The 20,837-nt window shown below is 38.3% G+C and overlaps 1 protein-coding gene and 1 long non-coding RNA gene across 6 annotated transcripts; one reads left to right on the top strand and one right to left on the bottom strand.

The window, feature by feature from the left end:
- The first annotated feature begins 1,277 nt into the window (after positions 1–1,277).
- On the top strand, positions 1,278–8,600 carry LOC110007549 (uncharacterized). Of its 4 annotated transcripts, none has more exons than XM_020669075.2 (3): positions 1,278–1,711; positions 2,281–2,372; positions 7,170–8,114. In XM_020669075.2, exons 1-3 carry the CDS (start codon positions 1,680–1,682, stop codon positions 7,475–7,477), a joined length of 432 nt encoding a protein of 143 aa, XP_020524734.1. In that variant the 5' UTR covers positions 1,278–1,679; the 3' UTR covers positions 7,478–8,114. The 4 variants fall into 4 exon arrangements, 1 of the variants encoding a protein (XP_020524734.1); XR_016052353.1 differs by lacking the exon at positions 7,170–8,114 and adding an exon at positions 8,228–8,600 and having other exon boundaries at positions 1,281–1,711; XR_016052351.1 differs by having other exon boundaries at positions 1,281–1,711; positions 7,132–8,114.
- Positions 2,276–9,309, bottom strand: LOC148782830 (uncharacterized). 2 transcript variants are annotated; one of them, XR_016052356.1, is made up of 3 exons: positions 9,031–9,309; positions 2,883–3,001; positions 2,276–2,366 (listed from the first exon to the last, which is right to left on the bottom strand). It is a non-coding gene; the product is annotated as an uncharacterized LOC148782830 (long non-coding RNA). The 2 variants fall into 2 exon arrangements; XR_016052355.1 differs by having other exon boundaries at positions 2,883–2,965; positions 9,031–9,304.
- Between the last annotated feature and the right edge of the window lie 11,528 nt (positions 9,310–20,837).

Raw genomic sequence — 20,837 nt, 5'->3', positions numbered from 1 at the left:
TTTATGAACACACGCTCCAAATTTCAGATCATTCCAATGTAAAAAAAAAATGAAAAAATGAAACATTACTGGACAATCGTGACCGTGCGATGAACTTTGGACGGTGATGAAGGTAAGCGAAATCACTGTTTACTTTCGCCTATAGGCATTGGGAAGACTTTTTCATATATATATATATATATATATATATATATATATATATATATATATATATATATATATATATATATATATATATATATATATATATATACTACAGAACTATACATGAGATTTTCACCTCATATGGCTCCTCGTTCAATTCTTTCGAAATAATTGGATCCTTTTCTTCGCTCGAGAATCTCTTCCCTTCTTCCACTCCGTCCCGAGGAGTAATTAGGACCAATTCAGTCACGTTTTCATGTTCCAATTGAACACTTTCCATTTTTTATTATGATCAAAGGAGAAGATTCTTTTTTTTACCAAACAGATGCGGTTCCAATCACGATCTTATATTTTAATAAAAACAAGAGATCTTTCTCAATCAATTCTTTATTTCTATTTTCTCTCCGTCTCTTTTTTTCTTTTTATTCCCTTCCATCATTCCTTAAGTCCCATAGGTTTGATCCTGTAGAATCTGATCCATTTTCTCATCGAGCGAAAGGCATAAAATCAACTAGATTTTCTTTTCGATCAAAACAAAAATACTATAGTGAGTGTGGTGTTTCAGATCTTCGGTTTTTTCTTATTCCTCTATCCCTATCTCATAGGTACATCGTTTGAATCAACAGATAACCTTTTTTTCTGTATGAATCGATATTATTATATTCCAATTCCTTCTCGATATCTCCCAAGGAAAATCCCGAATTGAATCCCAAATTGTATGGTACATCGTTTGAATCAATAGATAACTTTTTCTTCTGTATGAATCGATATTATTACATTTCAATTCCTTCTCGATATCTCTTCAGGAAAATCCCTAATTGAATCCCAAATTGATGGGTTAGTGTGAGCTTATCCATTCGGTTATGCACTCTTCGAATAGGAATCAATTTTTTTAAAGATCTTGGCTTTCGTGCTTTGGTGGGTCATCCGAGATCCTTTCAATGACCTATATTAAGGGGTATTTATATGATCCGATCAATTGCGTAAGGCATGCGGTAGCAACCAAACAATTTATGAAAAATGATACTGTTATCCGGCCCGGCTATGCCAATAGGTGAGCCGAAAGGGTGGGATCAGCTCGTTGACTTTTAACGGTTTTGATCCCTTTTGGCTTGATTTCAAAATAGCTTGACGAACCACACTACTATATCTCTCTAGCGTCATGGGGCAGCGGACATCTCTCTCTCCCCCAATCGCTCGCTATTCTGTTGCTCGCATCTCTCTCTCATATCTGGTTCAGGCCTGCCCTCTCTCTCTCTCTCGCGTTTGTGCCCTGCCTCTCTCTCATTTGTGCCCCATGCCTCTTTCTCTCTCTCCCGAGTTTGTGTCCCCAACCCTCTCTCTCTCGTTTGTGCCCTACCCCTCTTTCTCTTTGTGCCCTCTGCTGCCTGGTCTCCCACTCTCTCTCAACATAGAAGACGAAGCAAGAAGAGGAGAAAAAGGCACAAATTCTTTCTCTCTCTAGAAAAATATTTTGTCTCTAGGAAAATCTTCTCTCTGATCACAGGAACCAGAGGTAAATTTTGGTTCACGCAATGGAAACCCTTTGCGGCCACAGGAACCAAAGGTAAATCTAGGGGAGATGGGTTAATGTTCAAACAGGAATGGCTGCTATTATTTTCACTGAAAGGAGTGCAGGCACCAGGATCTTTGTAGCCTTTCTTTGCCTTTTTCATGGAAATGTGATTTCCACTTTTGCCATTAATGGATTTTTTTTTAAGCTTCGAAGAGTTATCTTCCTGTAACAAACCCATGAAATCGTTTTTAAGGGAACAGTTGAATATTGTTGATTTTGTGCACTTTATGGACAGAGAACAAATAATATTTGAATGACATAGATATGCTCAATTCATCTTATAGACCAACCATTTCAGCATATGGGTAAATGCTCTAATTCACAGCATGTTTCAAGGGCTAGTCATATGAAAAGTTTGAGTAGATTGTTATGTTCAACTGCAAAGAAACACTTACTCCACATGAAGTCCCTTTTATTAAAATATATCTGATTTATATTAATGTACACTTGCTGATGTTTTCCACATGGTCTTGTGGTGGTGTTGCTGTTGTTCCATGATACATGCTTCTTCCTGCTGTAAGCTTCATCTAGATCTAAGATGCATTTGACAAACTTTACAGGTGGCTCCTTATGAACGTCCAGCACTTAGCAAGGGCTGTCTTTTTCCCTTATGAACGTCCAGCACTTAGCAAGGGCTGTCTTTTTCCTGAAGGTATGGGAAAACCCTTGAGCTTGAGGAGTTTGTAAGCATTCATACCTATTAACTATCATTTAAACAGAAAGTACTAATATTGCTGATTATGCAGTGTTCATGCTTTAATGTCTATTTGATTTGTGTGGCTATTAGTTGAATTTGCCTTATTTTATTTGCATCAAGTTGACACTTAATTCTGTATACATGCAGTGCGCAACATACTTTTACTTTCAGCCAATGGTTTAAAAAACGGATCAGTGGCCCGGATCGGGCACCCCAAAAACCCATCCGGATCAGTGAATCGGTGATTTGGATTGAAAATCGACCGAATCGATCGGATTAAGCTTTAAAAAAAATCCAAAACAATTATTAAAAATTATTATAAATGTTGTTTTTTAAGAATCCAATAAGAAATTGGGGTACTACTGTCACACCCCAAGAATTTACAGTACTGTTATTCCTGAGATGTGACAGACAAAACATATATACATCTATTGATAGGACAAATTTACAGTGGCGAGGTCTTACGTAGTAAGTAAAGAAAGCTAGCACAACAACAGTATCTTCCAAGGTTGATCTTGACTAGCACTCAAAATGAATCCGTAGTTATCCTGAAAAAAATGTTTACCATAGTTTGATGAGTTTGGCTACTCAGTAAGTGATCATCATAATCCTAAAAATAATCATGATTGAAAGATATCAATATTTTTCAAAATGAGATCTATTAATAGAAATGCATCAACAATTTCACTTTCAATAATTGCATAATTAAGTATAATCCGAGTAATTGAAATGCTTATAACACTTTTAACGACAGTACATAATTCAAAGGATTTCACAAAATACCCTACTGGCGTCCCAAGTAGGTCACATATATACCCCATCAGCGTCCTGATGGGTCCACTTAATCCCTATCGGCGTCCCAGATAGGTCCACTTAATCCCTGCAGGTCCACTTATACCTCACCGGCGTACCGGATGAGTCCACTTAAACCCTACCGACGTCCTAGATAGGTCCACTTATACCTCACCGGCGAACCGGATGAGTCCACTTGTATACTTAAATTATTTCTAAATCTCTTTAAACATTCGAAAGCAGCAATATCATGTACTCAACATATCACTGAAACCATTAATATGAATTTCACTTAAACCATTAATAACAGTCACTCTCTATAACATTTCAAAAATAATCAATCAAATATTTTGGGCTCAAATTTAGAAAGGTAGCAGTTTGTAAAGGCATTCTAGCATAATTGCCAATTTAATATGTATAGAAAAACTCTTATAAAAATTCAAGAATACGGAATTATCACAATTTATGGAATATCAATTCACAAATAAACATTTCACAATAATACTATAATCAATTGCAAAAATGTCAATTTTTAAATAATAAGGCAGTCATTTGCACATGAATTTTACAATGTCTAAATATTCAAAACAGTAGAAAGAAATATCACAATTTTACTAAAAGCAGAAATATCACATTTATTTCTAACAATAGACAAGAAAAATAAATAAATTTAGTTTTCTAATTTACAGCATTCAAAATTTCTAACATAGATAAAATATCACAATTTTTATTAAAAAGATTATTTTTCAAGATAATGAGGTCACGTGCGCATAAAATTTATCGCGCCTAAAATTCATGATAATAAGCATAAATAATTATTTCATTTTATTTTTAAAAAGAATGGATTATTTTTCGAGACAATGAGGTCACTTACACACAAAACTGATAAAATAAAGATCCTAGACGGAAATATCACTATTTATTAAAAATAGACTATTTTTCAGAAAGACGATGTCATTTACACACAAAACTTATAAAGTAAATATCCTGAATGAAAATATCACTATTTATTAAAAACAGACTATTTTTCAGGAAGACGATGTCACTTACACACAAAACTTATAAAATAAATATCCTGAACGAAAATATCACTATTTATTAAAAACAGACTATTTTTCAGGAAGACGATGTCACTTACACACAAAACTTATAAAATAAATATCCTGAATGAAAATATCACTATTTATTAAAAACAGACTATTTTTCAGGAAGACGATGTCACTTACACACAAAACTTATAAAATAAATATCCTGAACGAAAATATCACTATTTATTAAAAACAGACTATTTTTCAGGAAGACGATGTCACTTACCCACAATTATTTGAGAGGGAGCTTCCGATAAAAATTTTCGGTTCGAGAGAGAAGTTCACTGTGTTTCGACCAGAGAGAGATCTCAAAGTTTTGTTTTAGGATGGGAGTGCTCACATCCCCTATTTAAATTCTTATAACGTATTATTATATTATTTTCTTACGCTCTACCTCATACCTGAGGTGTCGCGTTAAAAGCAAACGTTTATCGTATGAAAACCACGTCCGCTAAAGGACGCTGCCAGCTGCAAGCAGCAGGAGGCAAAAGCGGGGAAAGGAAAAAGTAAAGGCAAAGCAAAAGTTAATTCAAAGCAAAAGTTTTTGAAAACAGTGATGGTCCCCAAGGACCATCATACTCAAACAGAACATCACCTATTTATAAACATATTTTCTCCTTTTTTTTTCTTTTTTTTGAAATTTTAGGATTGTTACAACTACATTATTAATTTTTATTTTTTCATTAATATATGAATATTGAGATGTTTTTTCCTGTATGAATTTATTTTAACCATTAAATTTACATCACACAAAAAAAAAATCATAGAATTATCATGGATGAAGTATATAATCATACATGGACTATAATAAAGAATGATTTAAATCGATGAAAAATGGTCACCAAAATCTCGAATTGGTGGAGAACATTATATGCTGAAATTAAAATTGTTGGTTTACATGTTATAATTAATTTATTATACCAATAAAAACAAATCTAACTTTTTAATTTTTTGACAAGAAATACTTGATGTATTACCTTTGATCTTTTTTTTTGACAAAAACCTTTTATTTCTTTTGAAAATAACCTTTTATTTATTTATCTACAAGAAATACTTGTCGTATTACCTTTTTTTTTTTTTTTAACAAGAACCTTTTTTTTTTTATAAGAAATACTTGTTGTATTACCTTTTTTTTTTTTTTTGACAAGAACCTTATATTTGTTTTACAATAAACTTTTATTTTTTGGCAAGAAAAATAAATTTTGTTTTATTACCTTTTTTTTTTTTTGACAAGAACCTTATATTTTTTTTTACAAGAAACTTTTATACTTTTTTTTCTTTTTTGACAACAAAAAGAAATTTAGTTTTATCACTTCTTTTGTTTTTTTTTATAAGAACCATATTTTTTTTTTACAAAGGGCTTTTATTTTTTTTTGTAAAAAAAAGCTTTTATTTGTTTGTGACGAGGGAAGGATGGGGTCACTTGCCCAAGAGTTGATCCCACGACGTGCAAAAGAAAAAGTAGCGTGCTAACCACCATATCACAAGTTGATTTCTAATATTAATAGGTCGACTTAAAGATTATATTATATTTCCTTTTCAGCTATTACCTTTCACCACAGTTATCCCACATCGAACCCACAGTAGAAAACTGGCCAGAATAAATACTATTCTGCTATCAATGTCTTTCGCATGCGGAATGCAAGGAGGAGTGTGGGACTTGTGACGAGGGACGCCGTGGCATTTAACCGTGATTGTCAATTTTAACCCAAAAAATTACAAAAATGCCCCATACGCGATTCATGATGTCACAGAATCGGGCAAATCAAGCGAGTCATGACATCATGTGCATCGGGCGAGTCATGATGTCATCGGACGATTATCTGTACAGAATTACCGGTTCTGCTCTAGAACCGGTCAATTCTCCTCTTTACAAAAGAATCGACACGGGATGTCTGATTCTCGATTCCAATCGGCCGATTCCGTACCGACTCGACGGGTTCTGCTCTAAAACCGGTCAATTCTCCGCTTTACAAAAGAATCAACACGGGATGTCAGATTACCGATTCGAATCGGCCGATTCCGTGCCGACTCAACGACTTTTAATTCCCGATTCGAATCGGCCGATTTCGTGCCGACTTGATGACTTTTAAATCACTGATTTCAGCTGATGTGTGCATTCAAATGTTAGAAATTGCAACACCATCAATGTCCTTGATTTTTAAACGATGCATTAGCACAGCGTTTAGATCATTATTGCATTGCTTATTTTTGTGTCATGCAATATGAGTTAGCCTTGCCAATAAGGTAACTAGCTGCCTCATGTAAACCACCTGATGTGTGCATTCAATAGGTTTGAAAAAATCCCTAACCTAAATGCTGATGCAGCCTTGCTCATCATTAGCTTACTCCATGCATTGGTTTCCTTTGGAGCTATGTCAAAGTTTAGGCTTGGGGTACTTTACCTTTGGATAATAAAATCCAGTGACCGGGATCGCCCATTTATATTTTTATGCAGCTTTGATGCTTTCCATGATTGTTGGTGTCTTGTGTAACCGCAACAATTTCAAGCTCCATATCAAAATTGCCATTCATTTACATTTATTCTTATGAGTAATTGGTTATTATATCCATATCTTTATAAGTATTATTGTTTCTTCTTTGTCCTTTGAGTAAGTGATATACTGTATGACAGGATACATCAACATGAATTTTACAAACATATGGAGACATCTAACATCTATGATGCACACGCTCAAGCCATTATTTTAGAGCATCTTGGTTTCCTTTTTTCTTTAAGGGAACAAAATAGTTCTATAGGCTTATTTGGTTAAGCCTAGATCAATATCACGTATTGTGGCGAAATAGTATTAAGAACTTTGTGTTTATTGTAGGGTCTTTCAATTACGTAAGTTGGATCTCACCATTTCAGGTAGCATGTCATCTCCCACGTCTTCAGATGAAGACAATATAGGGGACACCATTGAGCCCAATATGGGGGACACTAATGAATACATGGAGCAAGATACATTGCTAACAACTGCCCCTATTAAGTCTACAAATATGGGAATTGGGGAATATGGTGCGTCTTCCAAGGGATTAGAAATAGAAGATCCCAAAATAGGGATGAAATTTGGTTCTGAAGAAGAAGCATGTGACTATTACAAGGCTTATGCATTAGCGTGTGGGTTTGGGGTCCAAAGGGCAAGTACTCCTACCAAGGATAGACGGAGAGAATAGATAGGGAATTTAAATGCTCTAAAGAAGGGTTCCATAAACAAAAAGATGCAATATGTATAAGGAAAATCCCTCAAACAAGGTGTGGATGTATAGCTAGGATTGACATTAGCATAAATGCCAACAATGAGTGGGTTGTGATTAGGTTTGATAAGGAACACAATCACAAGCTTGTCACTCGAAAAAAAACTTGACTCATTCGGTCGCACCGAACATTATCGGGAAGTATGTCAAGATATTTGGTCTGCATACCAATCATTTACTCCAATAGTCAAACCTCTTATGGTTATTTAGGTTAAGGTCAATGAATGCTTTGTCAACACTTATTCAGAAAAAAAAAAAAAAAAATAGAAGATCAATAAATGTTCTGAATGCTATATTGAGTAAAATAGAATGCCAGCCTATCCTTCTCAATGATAAGGGTCACTACCTCAAGTGATCACTTTTTTGTAATACCCTTGGTGAGTTAATCCCATGGTTTTGCAGATAATTGAGCATTTAAAATAGGTGTAGGAACTAGGAAACTGTTTCACTGGTTGATTGTTGTACCACATTTATTGGCTGATTTGAGCATATTGGCCATTTGGAGTGTAAACAATTGTTTTGTAGTCTCCATTTAATTTGTTGTTGTGTTAAAGCCTTTGATCTTTGTGAATCTCCTCTTTTTGATACAAACATATAACATTGTCCTGGGAGCAGACCCCCCTTCATCTAAATTCTAGCTTTTTGAGTTGGTTTTTCTCCCTCATTCAGGTTGATGAATTGGTTTGATGTGCAACAAATGATATTAAGAACTCGATCTGTTTTATGCATTACATTGATGCATAGCTTATTAAACCAATTGAATACTTTGATGGATGACTTTACAAAACAGAACCACATGAAGTTTTTAATCACGTGTAGTTATGCCTCTTTGTGTGCCTCCTGGTGGATTCTGTCAGCTGTTCATTATGCAGTGGATAACATTGTTTAGAGAGTTAGACCATTGTGCTTTTCAAAACCACTATAGTTGCATGGATGTTTCTCAGATACCTTGTACTGATCTTTTGAGAATCTGTTCCTAAACAGTTCCTACAGTTCTTTAAGATCACTGGTTGTTATAAAAATACTATAGGTTAAGTTTCAATCTCCAACTAAAACATTTAGCCAATTTTCTAAATAATTTCATAGAATGTGGGCTTCAAAAATGTCCATGCATATCGATTTCAACTTAGTTAACAATACAGCTATGCAATACTATGGTCAATGGCATCAACCTGGCCCTTGTATATCGCATAAAGAAAATTTGTAATGAATAAGGTTAGTTTCCTTGAATCTTTTTATTTATGAAATTCTAAATTTTTATAGGGTTCAAACAACATATGGCTTATTACTTTCAATAGCAGCCATGGTTGTTTGAACATTTTACCCATCTCTCCTAGATTTTCCTTTGGTTCCTGTGGCCACAAAGGGTTTTCATTGCGTGAACCAAAATTTAACTCTGGTTCCTGTGATCAGAGAGAAGATTTTCCTAGAGAGAGAATGTAAAATATTTTCCAGAGAGAGAGAGTTTGTACCTTTTTCTCCTCTTCTTGCTTTGTCTTCTATATTGAAAGAGAGTGGGAGACCATGCTGTAGAGGGCACGAAGAGAAAGAGAGGGGGTAGGGCACAAACAAGAGAGAGAGGGCAACGGCACAAACTTGAGAGAGAGAAGCAGGGGGCAAAAACGTGAGAGAGAAAGAGGTAGGGCATAAACGCGAGAGAGAGAGGGTATGCTTGAACCAGAGATGAGAGAGATGGGGGGCAGCAAAAGAGAGAGAGATTGAGGGTTTTTGTTTGAGAGAGAGAGGCCCGGTGCCCCATGAGGCTAGAGAGATATAGTAGTGTGGTCCGTCATGCTATTTACATAGGTTGAGTTTGAAATCAAGCCCAGAGGGATCACAATCATTAAAAGTCCACAAGCCGAGTCCACAAGCTGATCCCACCCGTTCGGTTCACCCCATTGGCATAGGCGGGCCGGCTAACAGTATATATATATATATATATATATATATATTAGGAATATAACGACCAACTACAACAGTAATGCCATCATATGATATTGGTAATTAAAAAAGTGTTGGGAATAAACAATGTTCATTCAAATAAAAAGATAAATGTCTAGAACAATAAATATTCAATCGTGGTCCCCATTAACTCGAAGGTTCTAACCTCCTCGATGCTGACATCAATCTTCCCAAATTTCATCTGCGATTATATTTCGCAAGTTGTGCATCTCTGTATAATTCACTTCTTGATGACTTATTTGTTTTTCTAGTTTTTGGTTCAAGGGGATGCACTTCCTTTTTTCAATAATAATCCTGGAAAAAAGGACTAATGTGATCTTGTCGGGGAATATATATATATATATATATATATATATATATATATATATATATATATATATATATATATATATATATATATTCGTCTATTCACCCTTTCACTTTTTTTTTTTGCTTTTCTTTTAGCAAAGATCATTTACAACTAGTCTTATCACAATAACTCTTGCATCAAAGAAAATAAAACTAACAAATCCAAGATCTTAAAAAACCTTGATGCCACTAAACCAACTTTCTTTTAATAAAAGAAAATATCAACAATTCTTATGCTTGGGAATATAAAGACAATATAATTAAATATAGCAAGAAATAAAAAAGAGTGTCGGAGATTATCTCAACTGGACTTATTACACCCTACACCGAGTCACCACCATCCGATGACGTGAGATCAATGATCAACCTTTAATCTCAACCGGGGAAAGCAAGTTTAGGCCAAGCCACATCAATAGATTATGAACCCTTTTAATTACAAACTCAAACCCTAGGTGAATTCCCTTAGCAATTTAGTTTGAGGGAGATGGATTCTCTTTTTGCTACAACCTAAAATCCTTGACCCTAAATCCATAGTTGAGAGATGGGAGAGAGAAGAACTCTTTAGGGAGAGAGAAAAATATCAAAGATGAGAGAGTGGGGCGTGCCCCCTTTGGGCTTTTAAGAGAGAGAAAAACTTTTTTAAAAGAGAGATAGAAAGATAAGGTGTAGAGATTTTGGGTAAAGGCAATCCTCTTTTTTTATAGGCTTGAACATGATTATGGTTTCTTAGAGTTTTCCTTGGCTTGCCTCTTCTTGTGAGATTGAATATGAATCATTGAACTTTGCTGAATTGAGTCATCCATTCATAGATGAGCCATCAACATTATGAAAGGTGCTAGAACTTTTATTCCCTTTTCATAAGCCATTTTCCCATCAATAGAAATTAAATAAAAAAATTTCAAATATAATATTGAGCATACCAAAATAATGCACAAGCCTTCTCATGCTTTCCAAAATATTCATTGAAAGCTTCTTCAAGCCAAATACCTTTCCAAAACACATAGCAACTTGGCCTACAAGCCAAAATCACTTATCACAAAAATAGAAAGCTTCTAAATGGGTGGGGCGTGCCACCCATGAGAGGATCTCATGGGCCCCACCATCTAGGCCATGGTGGGCCATGTGCACAAAGGGTCCTCATGCAATTTTAAATATTTTTAAAACTCAATAAAATAATTTTGAAATTTATTTGAATATTTAAATCAATGTAAAATCAATATCTCTGATTTTATAAATCCAAATTTGATAAATAAAATATTCAGAGATCTAGAAAAATTCAAATAATAATTCTAAAATCATATATATCATAAAACAAACATAATTAAATTCATTTGATGGGAAAAGATCCATATGGTTTAGGAATTATATCAATCAATCATTGGGGCACTCCGCCTTCAACTATGAACTACGGACCACACTTGCTTTATTAAACCAACCAAGTGTATCCCATGACCCACAGTCCATGCAGGGGCTCATTAGTGGATCACTAAAATCTGGCTGATGAGCCAATGAATCGCAATCCCAGTCTGTAGATTTCAGGTTCTCCCCTAGAAATGGGCCAAGGTCACCTAGACTTGATGCAACCACAACTCCTATGGCGCATAGGGGTACCTCTCGCACATGCATTCGCTTCACCCTGAAATATGACTTGCTTTCTCGAAATGGTCTATCAATATGTATGCCATGTGATGGTACATGGATGAAGCTTTGGCACCCGTCTCTGACGGCTACCATCACACACAAGGGTCACACAGTCCCTCGACTCCCTCATCCGGGCATACTCTGACCTCATCAAGGGATGACCCATTAGAACCCTTATTAGTTATACTTTATGCTCAGGTAACATGGGTTTTCCCCAACCGACTGGTCTAAACCGTCAAGCACAGTCCAGTATCAGTAAACATCGTTTGCTTAGTATGTTCCACGAGGGACCACACTCCCACTGAGTTCATGTTTCACTATATCATTTCATTTTACAAGCACTCATAAGGCCTTTAATGGGCATACTCACTCAACATCTCCCACTTGATTTTTGAAGGCCTTACATTCTATTTTTCTCACTTTCTCTTATCCTCATCTTTCTCTCCCAATTATAACCTCTCTCAAAAGCATTTTTCACTTATTCTTTCTCAATACATTAATCATGGCTTTTGTCATCAACCTTTTTACAAAAAGACTTATGGAGGAAACACCGTTTTTTTCCTTTACTACTCAGGTCTCATCCCAAAAGTATTCGTAGTCCATCTTTCATATCGCATCGTGAATCATGGACCTATTGTCGCAAAAGATCATTATGTATCCTCATCGTATCGAGTCGTATGTTCATAGGCTCAAAGGAGTTCTTCAAACAAGTTGTTCCCTTCTGTAGCCATACAACCAGCACCATACATCCGAGTTCCATGGGTGAACAACATTATAGTCAGTTGTTCTAGTTAGCTTGTCAAATACTAGTAGGTGCACCCATTGGAATATTTAGTTTATCTGGATCGTTCTTAATCTCACATCATTCCTCAGATGATAGAAATATAGTAATATATGCTTGGAGTTTTTATGGAATTGTGGCTCCTTTGACACACATATCGCCGCCATACTGTTGTAGAAAATCCTTACTGCCTCACAACGTACAAGGTGAAAGTCAAGTCAATTAAGAAATTTTTTAATCCATACGGCCTCTCTGGCCATCAAATAGTACGCTACATATTCTGCCTCCATGGTGGACAATTCTACCACATCATGTTTATTTGATTTCCAAAAAACTGTACCCCTTCCAAATATGAACACATATCCAGATGTGGACTTCGTATCATCTGGATCCCTGAGATAGCTTGCACTTGTATATTTGAATATCCAAGCAGCTAAAAAAACGTGGGACTATAGTAGCTCCCACTCAATTATTGCACACACAACATATACATTCTTAGCATTCTTATGCAATAAGTAATTCAATACCCGTTGGTTTCACAATATGCAAAATCTTCATGAACCACAAAGGTTCAACCACACTAGTCATCTTGGTAGTAAATTCATACAAACCCAAGTTATCTAATCAACATAATATGCGTCAAGGAAGCCTAGCATGATGGCTTTCCTTCAACATTCCCTATGGCTCAAGGTCTTAGGTAATCGAGGATTTTAAATAATTATAAACATTGGTCAAGGTATATGGTATTTTTTAAAAAACAGTGCATGCTAGTTTTTCTCCCACTTTTATAAATACTTTCAAGACACAATGTTTTTCTCTTTAATAAAAAAAATATTGACTTGATATATATATATGCATTCACAAGCAATAGTTATAGGGTGCAGTTTGCATACGGACGCATCCGTAGGTGTAGAGGTAAGGTGCACCTTCAAATTTTATCATGGTATATAATTTTGATGTAAAATGGTCTTAGGATTATCTCAAAATCTATTTTTATATCTAATTATAAAATTTTAAATTTCAAAAATGATTAAAATAAAGTAGATCTATAAACATATAAAAATCTTGAAAATGGACGGTATAGATAATATGTTGTAAAATGCAATATTTTTTAGACTGAAAATCTTTTTATTTTTCATAGTCATACATCTCGATGTCGAGATGATCAATCAAAGGGTTTTTCAACATTAAAACTACCTTGTTCAATGGATTTTTTAGAGGCATCCGCAGTTCTACAATATAAGGTAGCATCGTTATATAAACGTTTTCCATAGTTATATAATAGTATGACAATTTAAAATGATTTTCATAAATACTTAGTGGACCTTGCAAGACTATGTGGTTTTCTCAAAACCATATTCATAGACTTAGGTTTTTCTCAAATCATTCAATCTTAATTTTAAAATACATGCTTAGCCTTCATAAATCATTTTACCGCATTCACTTTTAATTTCTTACCAAGTCAAGTTCATGGCCACAAAAACAAATCATAAATATCATCTTGTAATTTTATCCAAAATAAAACATGACTAAAGAGTTATTAAAGTCTTGACAAAATATTTCCTTTTGAAAAAATATGGAGACTTTGCCAAGAGAACATCATCACATGCAACACATCATATTATACACATTATTGTTAGGATGGTCACTAAGATTGAGTTCCATCAGAACACTCCGTTTGTGCTTATATATTTGAATGAGCCACACCCATATCTCGTGTTTCATCTTTAGGCTCAAAGCCCTTGATCAAATCATATCTCCATGTGTATCACTACCATAAGTTGTTTATACTCTAGCACAAGGAGGCACTAAAATACAGGGTATTCATAACTCGGCTTTTTCAAATTTGTTAGTACCTATCACTTAATGTCTATACTCCCCATACATATTCATAAAACAATTAGCCAAAATATAACCACAGCATATTAAACACATCCTAGTGGCATGACGTTAAACTGCACAACATACAGCCTCGGAGGTAAAGACCTTAAAACATGCCCTCAGGTCTCGGTGGATGACCTTAAAACACTTCATCACCTTAACTTCTCACATTCTTAGCCATACGAATGTGCATTGCCCTAAGACAAGGGTGGGCCTTTCGGCCCACTTGTCCTGTAAATTAACCGTAGTGTTGTGCAGAAAACAAGGAGATTGCAGGTCAAGGGAGATAATTTTGAACCAGCTGAAGCAGCTGGGAGGCTTTCCGTCGTGATCTAAGAGAGCGCCCGTGTGAGTCATCCCGAGTAAGTCACAGACCCAGGTGAGGTTGCTCCCTACCTCACATACAGAATTCCTCTCTCACTAGTTGGATACCTGCCCTTGTTCTTGAACAAGATTCGCGAGAGAGCGATCTCAAGTCCTGGGTCTTCTGAACTCGAGACATGTGTCACCCGATCACCTAGATCTGGGAAGGTGCGATTGAGGCACCTAACAAGAGTTGACCCCATTTGTCCCTCTCTCTTGAATTGAGACTCTTCACAGTCCCTCTCGATCTTCATGACAAGATCCACCAAAGGGGAGAAGGTCTTGAGATTTACCAATATTACCCTCCCCCTTTTCTCTATCCTGAGGCCTCTCTCACACTTACTTGCCTTTCGCACCTCAGAGTTAATGATGTGTGGAGCATATCTTGACAGCTCAACGAACTTGGCTGCATATTGCTCCACCGACAGGTTTCCTTAATGTAGCTCAATAAACTCTACTTCTTTCCTTTCTCGCACTGAGTCAGGGAAATACTTTTCATTAAACACCTCCAAAAAGTTCTCCCAAGTCACTTTTATCCTTGACCCTTCCCACGATTGCTTTACTGAGCCCCACCAGTGCTCAACATCTCCTTCTAACATGAAGGTTCCCAGCCTAACCTTTTGCTCATCAATACAGTGCAGCACGTTAAAAATTTTCTCCACTTGTCTCCTCCATCGTTCCGCAATTTCTACTCCCCTGTGCCTCAAGAACATGAGAGGAGCTAGCCTCCGAAATATTTCTATCAACCCACTGTCAATCTGTTCCGAGGCAGGGGTAGCTGGGGTCGGCATACTTTCTTTCATCATTTGAGCCATGGCCCCCAATATCTTGAAGAATTCACTGTGGGCCTCGATATTCTCATTATTAGAACTCGCATTGTTGGCACGAGTCCTCGTCATCTTTTACTTAAAACACAACACCCAATTACTAGCCTATCCAAACTATTCTAAAGACACTTTTAAAACTTTTTAGGCCAAGAATCCTATCATGGTTGCTCTCATACCATAACTTGTCACAACCCTGCTCCTTGACCCCATAATGTATAAGCTAGAAGGCGACAAAGTGCAGGATCGTGACGTAAGGTGGAAAACACCACTCAGGTGGGAGTGGCTCAATGCCTATAAAAGGTGGAATCAAGAGCAAACCACAAAAGAAAAATAAAATCCATTCATCATTAACAGAGATTTAACCAAAATGCAAGGTCATTACCATATACAACCATTCTCCAAAATTTCTTTACAAATAGTTCAAGGCACTAATGGCCCAGAAAATACAAGGTAAACATCAACCAACAACTAGGTGGCGCCGCCACCAAACACTTACTATTGAAAGCTTCCAAAGTCCCTTCACCAACCCCAAGCTTTATGCGTCCCAACGCACCGATCAGCTGTCCTCTCCCCCCGAGGGCAGAAACTATCACTCTACAAGGATGAAATGAATAGAATGTGTTACGAGCCCAGTAAGTAGATTCACACCATTGCATTCTGACGTATAATTGATGATGACAAATAGGCAGTGTCACCATTCACACAGGCATCACGAGATTTTCTATATCCATGGCTTTCAGTACTTTAGCAGTATAAGAATTGTTGGAAGGTATTTTTCATTAACATGAGGCCCCCGCTCAATAAAGGCTTAGCAAGTAGTGGAAATTCAGACAGTCTCAAAACAACCCTAGAACTGGCCAAGATCTTCATGAGGTCTCTCAAGAGTCTCCTGCTAAGTTTCGTTGCATTTCGACATGTCTAAGGCAGTGCAGACTGAGAAACAGTTTCGGCAAAATCAGCCTCCAACACCATGAAATGGACCCCTATAACTAGAGCCACATTTTCAGCATTTCAAATTGCTATGGGACCACTACCATTGGATCGAACATGGTTTGACGACATGACCTTAAACACGCTTCCCCAAACAAAAAAAAGAATGACAGACATGGTGTGCACCCCCAAAGGCCACCATGGGCAAAATATGTCAAAAAGAAAAAGACGAGTGTAGTGAAAACCTGCAAGGGCACTATGGGCAAGAGTGTCAAATAAAGGGAGTGTGGTGAAAACCCTTCGCGGCACTCACTTTCAAATGACGGGCATGTTGATCCTCCCCTACAGGTCATCACGAGTAAAAATGTCAAACGTTCTTGTAGTAAGACGTTAAACTTCACAACATATAGTCCATTCGCATGACTATAAACTGCTTCCTGTTCCTACATGTCTCCATGTGGTTATCGCATGACACCCTCCTACACATCCTCTACTACATCCTTCTTCACAAGCCCCCGATGTAAAGACACCACCTCTTTGACGTGTCCTCCCTAATCAAGGTGTACCTCAGTTGTGACTGTGAGGCTTCGAAGCATAGCATGCACTTCAAAGCATGCGATCGCCTCTACAAAGTCATATATTAAAGAGGTGTACCACAGTTTCGACTGTGAGGCTTCAAAGCAAAACATGCAAGGCATGTGCCCTCCTCTACATGCAAGATATGTGCCCGCCTCTACAAAGCAATATATCAAGGATAAGAATGACCCCCAGTAGGGTTGCATCTGTGCTCTGGCCTGTCATTCTCAGTAGAGTTGTATGCATACCATTACCCATCATCCTCAGGGAGTTATACCTGCCCTCCTAATCCCCAGTGATGCTCACTTCTGCTTGCCACTCCTTGTAGGGCCACCATGTTCATCTAAAGCCCTTTGCTTGTGTATAACCTTCACTATTTCCCTAGGGAGTTAGATTGCTATCCACAAACCTATCCCCCTTGCAGTTTCACCTACATGGCGACCCACACATTGGTCTGTGCTGCATGACCTTAAACTGCACAGCCATGGTCCGTGCTGTGTTGCATGACCTTAAACCGTACAACCATGGTCTAGATGCATGACCTTAAACTTCATTTATATGACCTTAAAACTGTAGCGGAGGTCTAGTTGTACGACCTTAAACTGCATGCTCCTAGTTGTATGACTTAAAACTATATAACCACGGTCCAAGCTATGTGACCTTAAATAATAGTTCACGTTCTGGCCGCATGACGTTAACCTGTTTTTCTCAGGTCCAGGAGCCATTACCTTAAAGACGCCCCCACATACGCGCACACCCCCTTTACGTGCATCTTCATGCACGCCTTCCCTAACCGACCTATTCGTGTGCACGCACTACCTTCATTGCTTCCCCAGTGAGCCCATTCACTTCACTATCACCATTCATCACTCCCCAGCGAGTCTCACCCATGCTCACCAAACGGCGAGCCATTTTGCCACCCGTACTCGCTGTCAGCTAAATGGGTCACTAATCTTCACCTACCTTTCATACATCTCCCACCTTTCATAGGTAGCCTCTCGCGATCTCCCTAAAGTGAGTCGAAACCAGCACCATACTCACTCCATGGCGTCCACAGACTGCCATTCATCACCACTACAGTCCACCTGTATGACCTTAAACTATAGTGCATGTCCTAGCGGCATGACGTTAAAAGGTTTCGCACAGGTCTCGAGGGCACAACCCTAAATATGCCTTCACAAAAAACAGGCATGGTGTACACCTGGACAAGGTAACTCCATGAGTAAAAATGACGGACGGGCATGGTCACGAAACCATGAGTAAGAGAGTTCTATGAAAACAAGAACCCATGCATGGTGAAAACCCCAAAAGGGCACAGTGAGCAAAAACGGATGAAAAGGATGTACATGGTTGTCAGGTCATGGGTAAAAGAGCCCAAAAATGAAGCAAGATGGTGAAAACCGTCTTTACGGCACCACTTCCCTTGTTCAAGCGAAAACCCGCAAAGGGCGCTTAGACCGACAAAGCAAGTTGACGCACTACCACAGCCTCAGTCAACACCCAATTGATAAACATGCATGATTCTATGAAGTCTACCTAAGATCCTCAGCCGTCAGCATTCAATCACAAAACAAAATGGCTCACCCGAGAGTGAGTGCCCCATAAGATCTTTCACGTTTCACTTCCAAAAACAGCAAGAGTCCTTGAGGGTGAGGGCGACGACCGAAAGATCCCTCCAATATGCCAAAAGACCATCACGAAGGCGAGAAACTGATGAAGCCAAGGCCTAACCTGCCATAGACTTCAGGGTTATTCCTCGCCATGAGATCGCCTCGCTGAAAACCTTCGTTAGCCAACAGGCCTAAAGCTTCGGGACATGCCCCCGACTGGACTCAGCAGGATGGGGCCCATAAATCCCCTAGCCGACAGGTCCTTACTTTCGGGCAAGTCAGAAGCCCCTTCTGGACCCCGCTAGACGGGACCTACAAAGATACCCTGATCATCAAAAGTAAACCTGGTGTAGTAGCGAACAATGCTGGCCAAAGGTTTATAGCACTCGGCCTCCAAGTAGGCTTGATTCTGGCCAATGTGGTCCCTACCAAATCCTCAAGCTATCAGAACCGTGAATAGTCCCTCAAGGGTGAGGACTTCGACAGGATCCCTCAAACGTCTCTTCTTCCCCTACAAGTCTCCACAGGGGGGACCCATACATTGCATCCAAACGTCTGAGCATTCTAGTTGCAGAATTGCGTGGATCTCCTTAGCGTTCACGTAGTCATGTGGTTAGCCAGGGAAAGTTTCTCTAATTATTGTACTTCTCAATTCTCTCGAAGCACAATATTCGGTGGGGCATGCCGTTGGAAGATATTTTTCATCATCGTGGGGCCCCCGCTCAATAAAAGCCCAGCAAACAGTGGAAATTTCTATAGTCTCAGAATAGCCTCAAAACTAGTCAATATCTTCATAAGAACTCTCGAAAGCTTCATGTCAAGTGTCATCGTAATCTGACATGTCTAAGGCAGTGCAGACTGAGAAACAGTTTCGACAGAATCAACTTCTACAACGTTGAAACAAACCCTATAATTAAAGCTATATTTTCAGTGTCTCAATTTGCTATTGGACCACCGCCATTGGATCCGACACGGTTGAAACCCTTTAAGGGTCAAATTTCAGCCTAAACGAACATCTCAAGAAGAAGTTATAGGGGGAATCGCATGCTATTCCCGTGCGGTCACCCTACAACTAAGCTCCATTAAAAGGACAGCCATGAACAGTGAGTTGCAACGCTTGTATCTCCCTCGTCTGAGATCGGATCGTGTTCAAACTTATTGAAGCGTGTTCATCTCATTGAGACGAGCGTTTCAATATGTAGTACACACCGCGACGACGCTCGAGAGCGTAGAAAAGCTAGAGAGAAGTTGCTGATCCGTGAAGAAAGTGCAGGAAAATCAACAGCATCATGCCTCGCTCGAGCGGCCAAATCACGCCACTCGCGATCCCGATCGACACAAAACCAATTCCATCGTGTGCGTAAGGTGTCGGGCTATCTCTGACCCGAACCCTATGCATGACGAACACTCGGATTCTGCACATGAACCCGATGAAGTGACTGTAAATTCCGTCTCCAGAATTCCAGATTCTAGTCAAAATTCCAAAGTTGCAAAATCTTCATCCAGGCACGAAATCCAGCTGCATCTGTTGCCCCACGATTGTGACGGCATGCTCAGTGTGATCCAGTGAAGAAATCACAGAAAAACATCAAGGAACGACCACACTATCGATCCGAAGTTTCATGATTCATTCAAATTTCAAGTCACATGATCGTGCTCTAAGAACACGATCCACGGCTTGAAGTTGATATCAAATCGATTGTCATGCCGAGCCATACAAGAAAACAATCATCTCTCGATTAACTGGGCATCAGAACGACTGGATCATCCACGAAAAATCATGCACGTTCTATTGCAACATAGGGACTTTTTTGGAATTCCACAACTTGTTAAGAAGGGGCAAATATGTCATTTTGTACCCTATTTTTAATTTCTTCTAATTCATTTTAATATTAATTTTCAGCAATTAGGGTTACTTTTGATCATCCAACCATGTTTGGGGCAAATTCTATATATATCGTACCATCCTTGTACGCAAAAAAGGCTTGAACTCTTCACAAAAGAGAGAGTTTTTACTGAATAGAGTTTCTCTTTCTTCTTATTGTTGGGTGATGTTGGGAGAGAGAGAGTCAGGAGAGAGAAACTATTGGATCGGTACCCCTAGGCTCAAGGTAAATCTTCTCACTCTACTTTTTCATTTCTTCTCTCTCTTCCTCTTCTTCTTCATCATCTGAGCTCCCCTCAGAGGCCTTGCATAGCAATGACAGTGTCGTGCATGCTCTCCTGTGGTCTCACAGGTTGCGCATGGTGATGGCAGCATCATGCGCGAGCCTCCCTCTCCTTCTGTTCATCCATCTTTGTCCCCTAGCTAGGTTTGCAGATGGCGCTACTCATCGTCATCCGCAGACGTATCCTCCGCC

The sequence above is a fragment of the Amborella trichopoda genome, chromosome 3, assembly GCF_054954075.1.
Source record: "Amborella trichopoda isolate Santa Cruz 75 chromosome 3, AtrichopodaSantaCruz75HAP2 v2.0, whole genome shotgun sequence".
NCBI lineage: Eukaryota > Viridiplantae > Streptophyta > Magnoliopsida > Amborellales > Amborellaceae > Amborella > Amborella trichopoda.
The sequence above is the reverse complement of the archived record's forward strand: the minus strand, read 5'-3'. Positions and strand labels throughout refer to the sequence as shown.

What these genes read in the sequence shown, in the direction of transcription:
- LOC110007549 (XM_020669075.2), top strand. Translation starts at nt 1,680, where the DNA reads ATGGAAACCCTTTGCGGCCACAGGAACCAAAG. An exon ending in TGCGGCCACAGGAACCAAAG is followed by an intron (nt 1,712 to 2,280) that starts GTAAATCTAGGG and finishes CAAACTTTACAG; the next exon opens with GTGGCTCCTTATGAACGTCC. An exon ending in GGGCTGTCTTTTTCCTGAAG is followed by an intron (nt 2,373 to 7,169) that starts GTATGGGAAAAC and finishes TCACCATTTCAG; the next exon opens with GTAGCATGTCATCTCCCACG.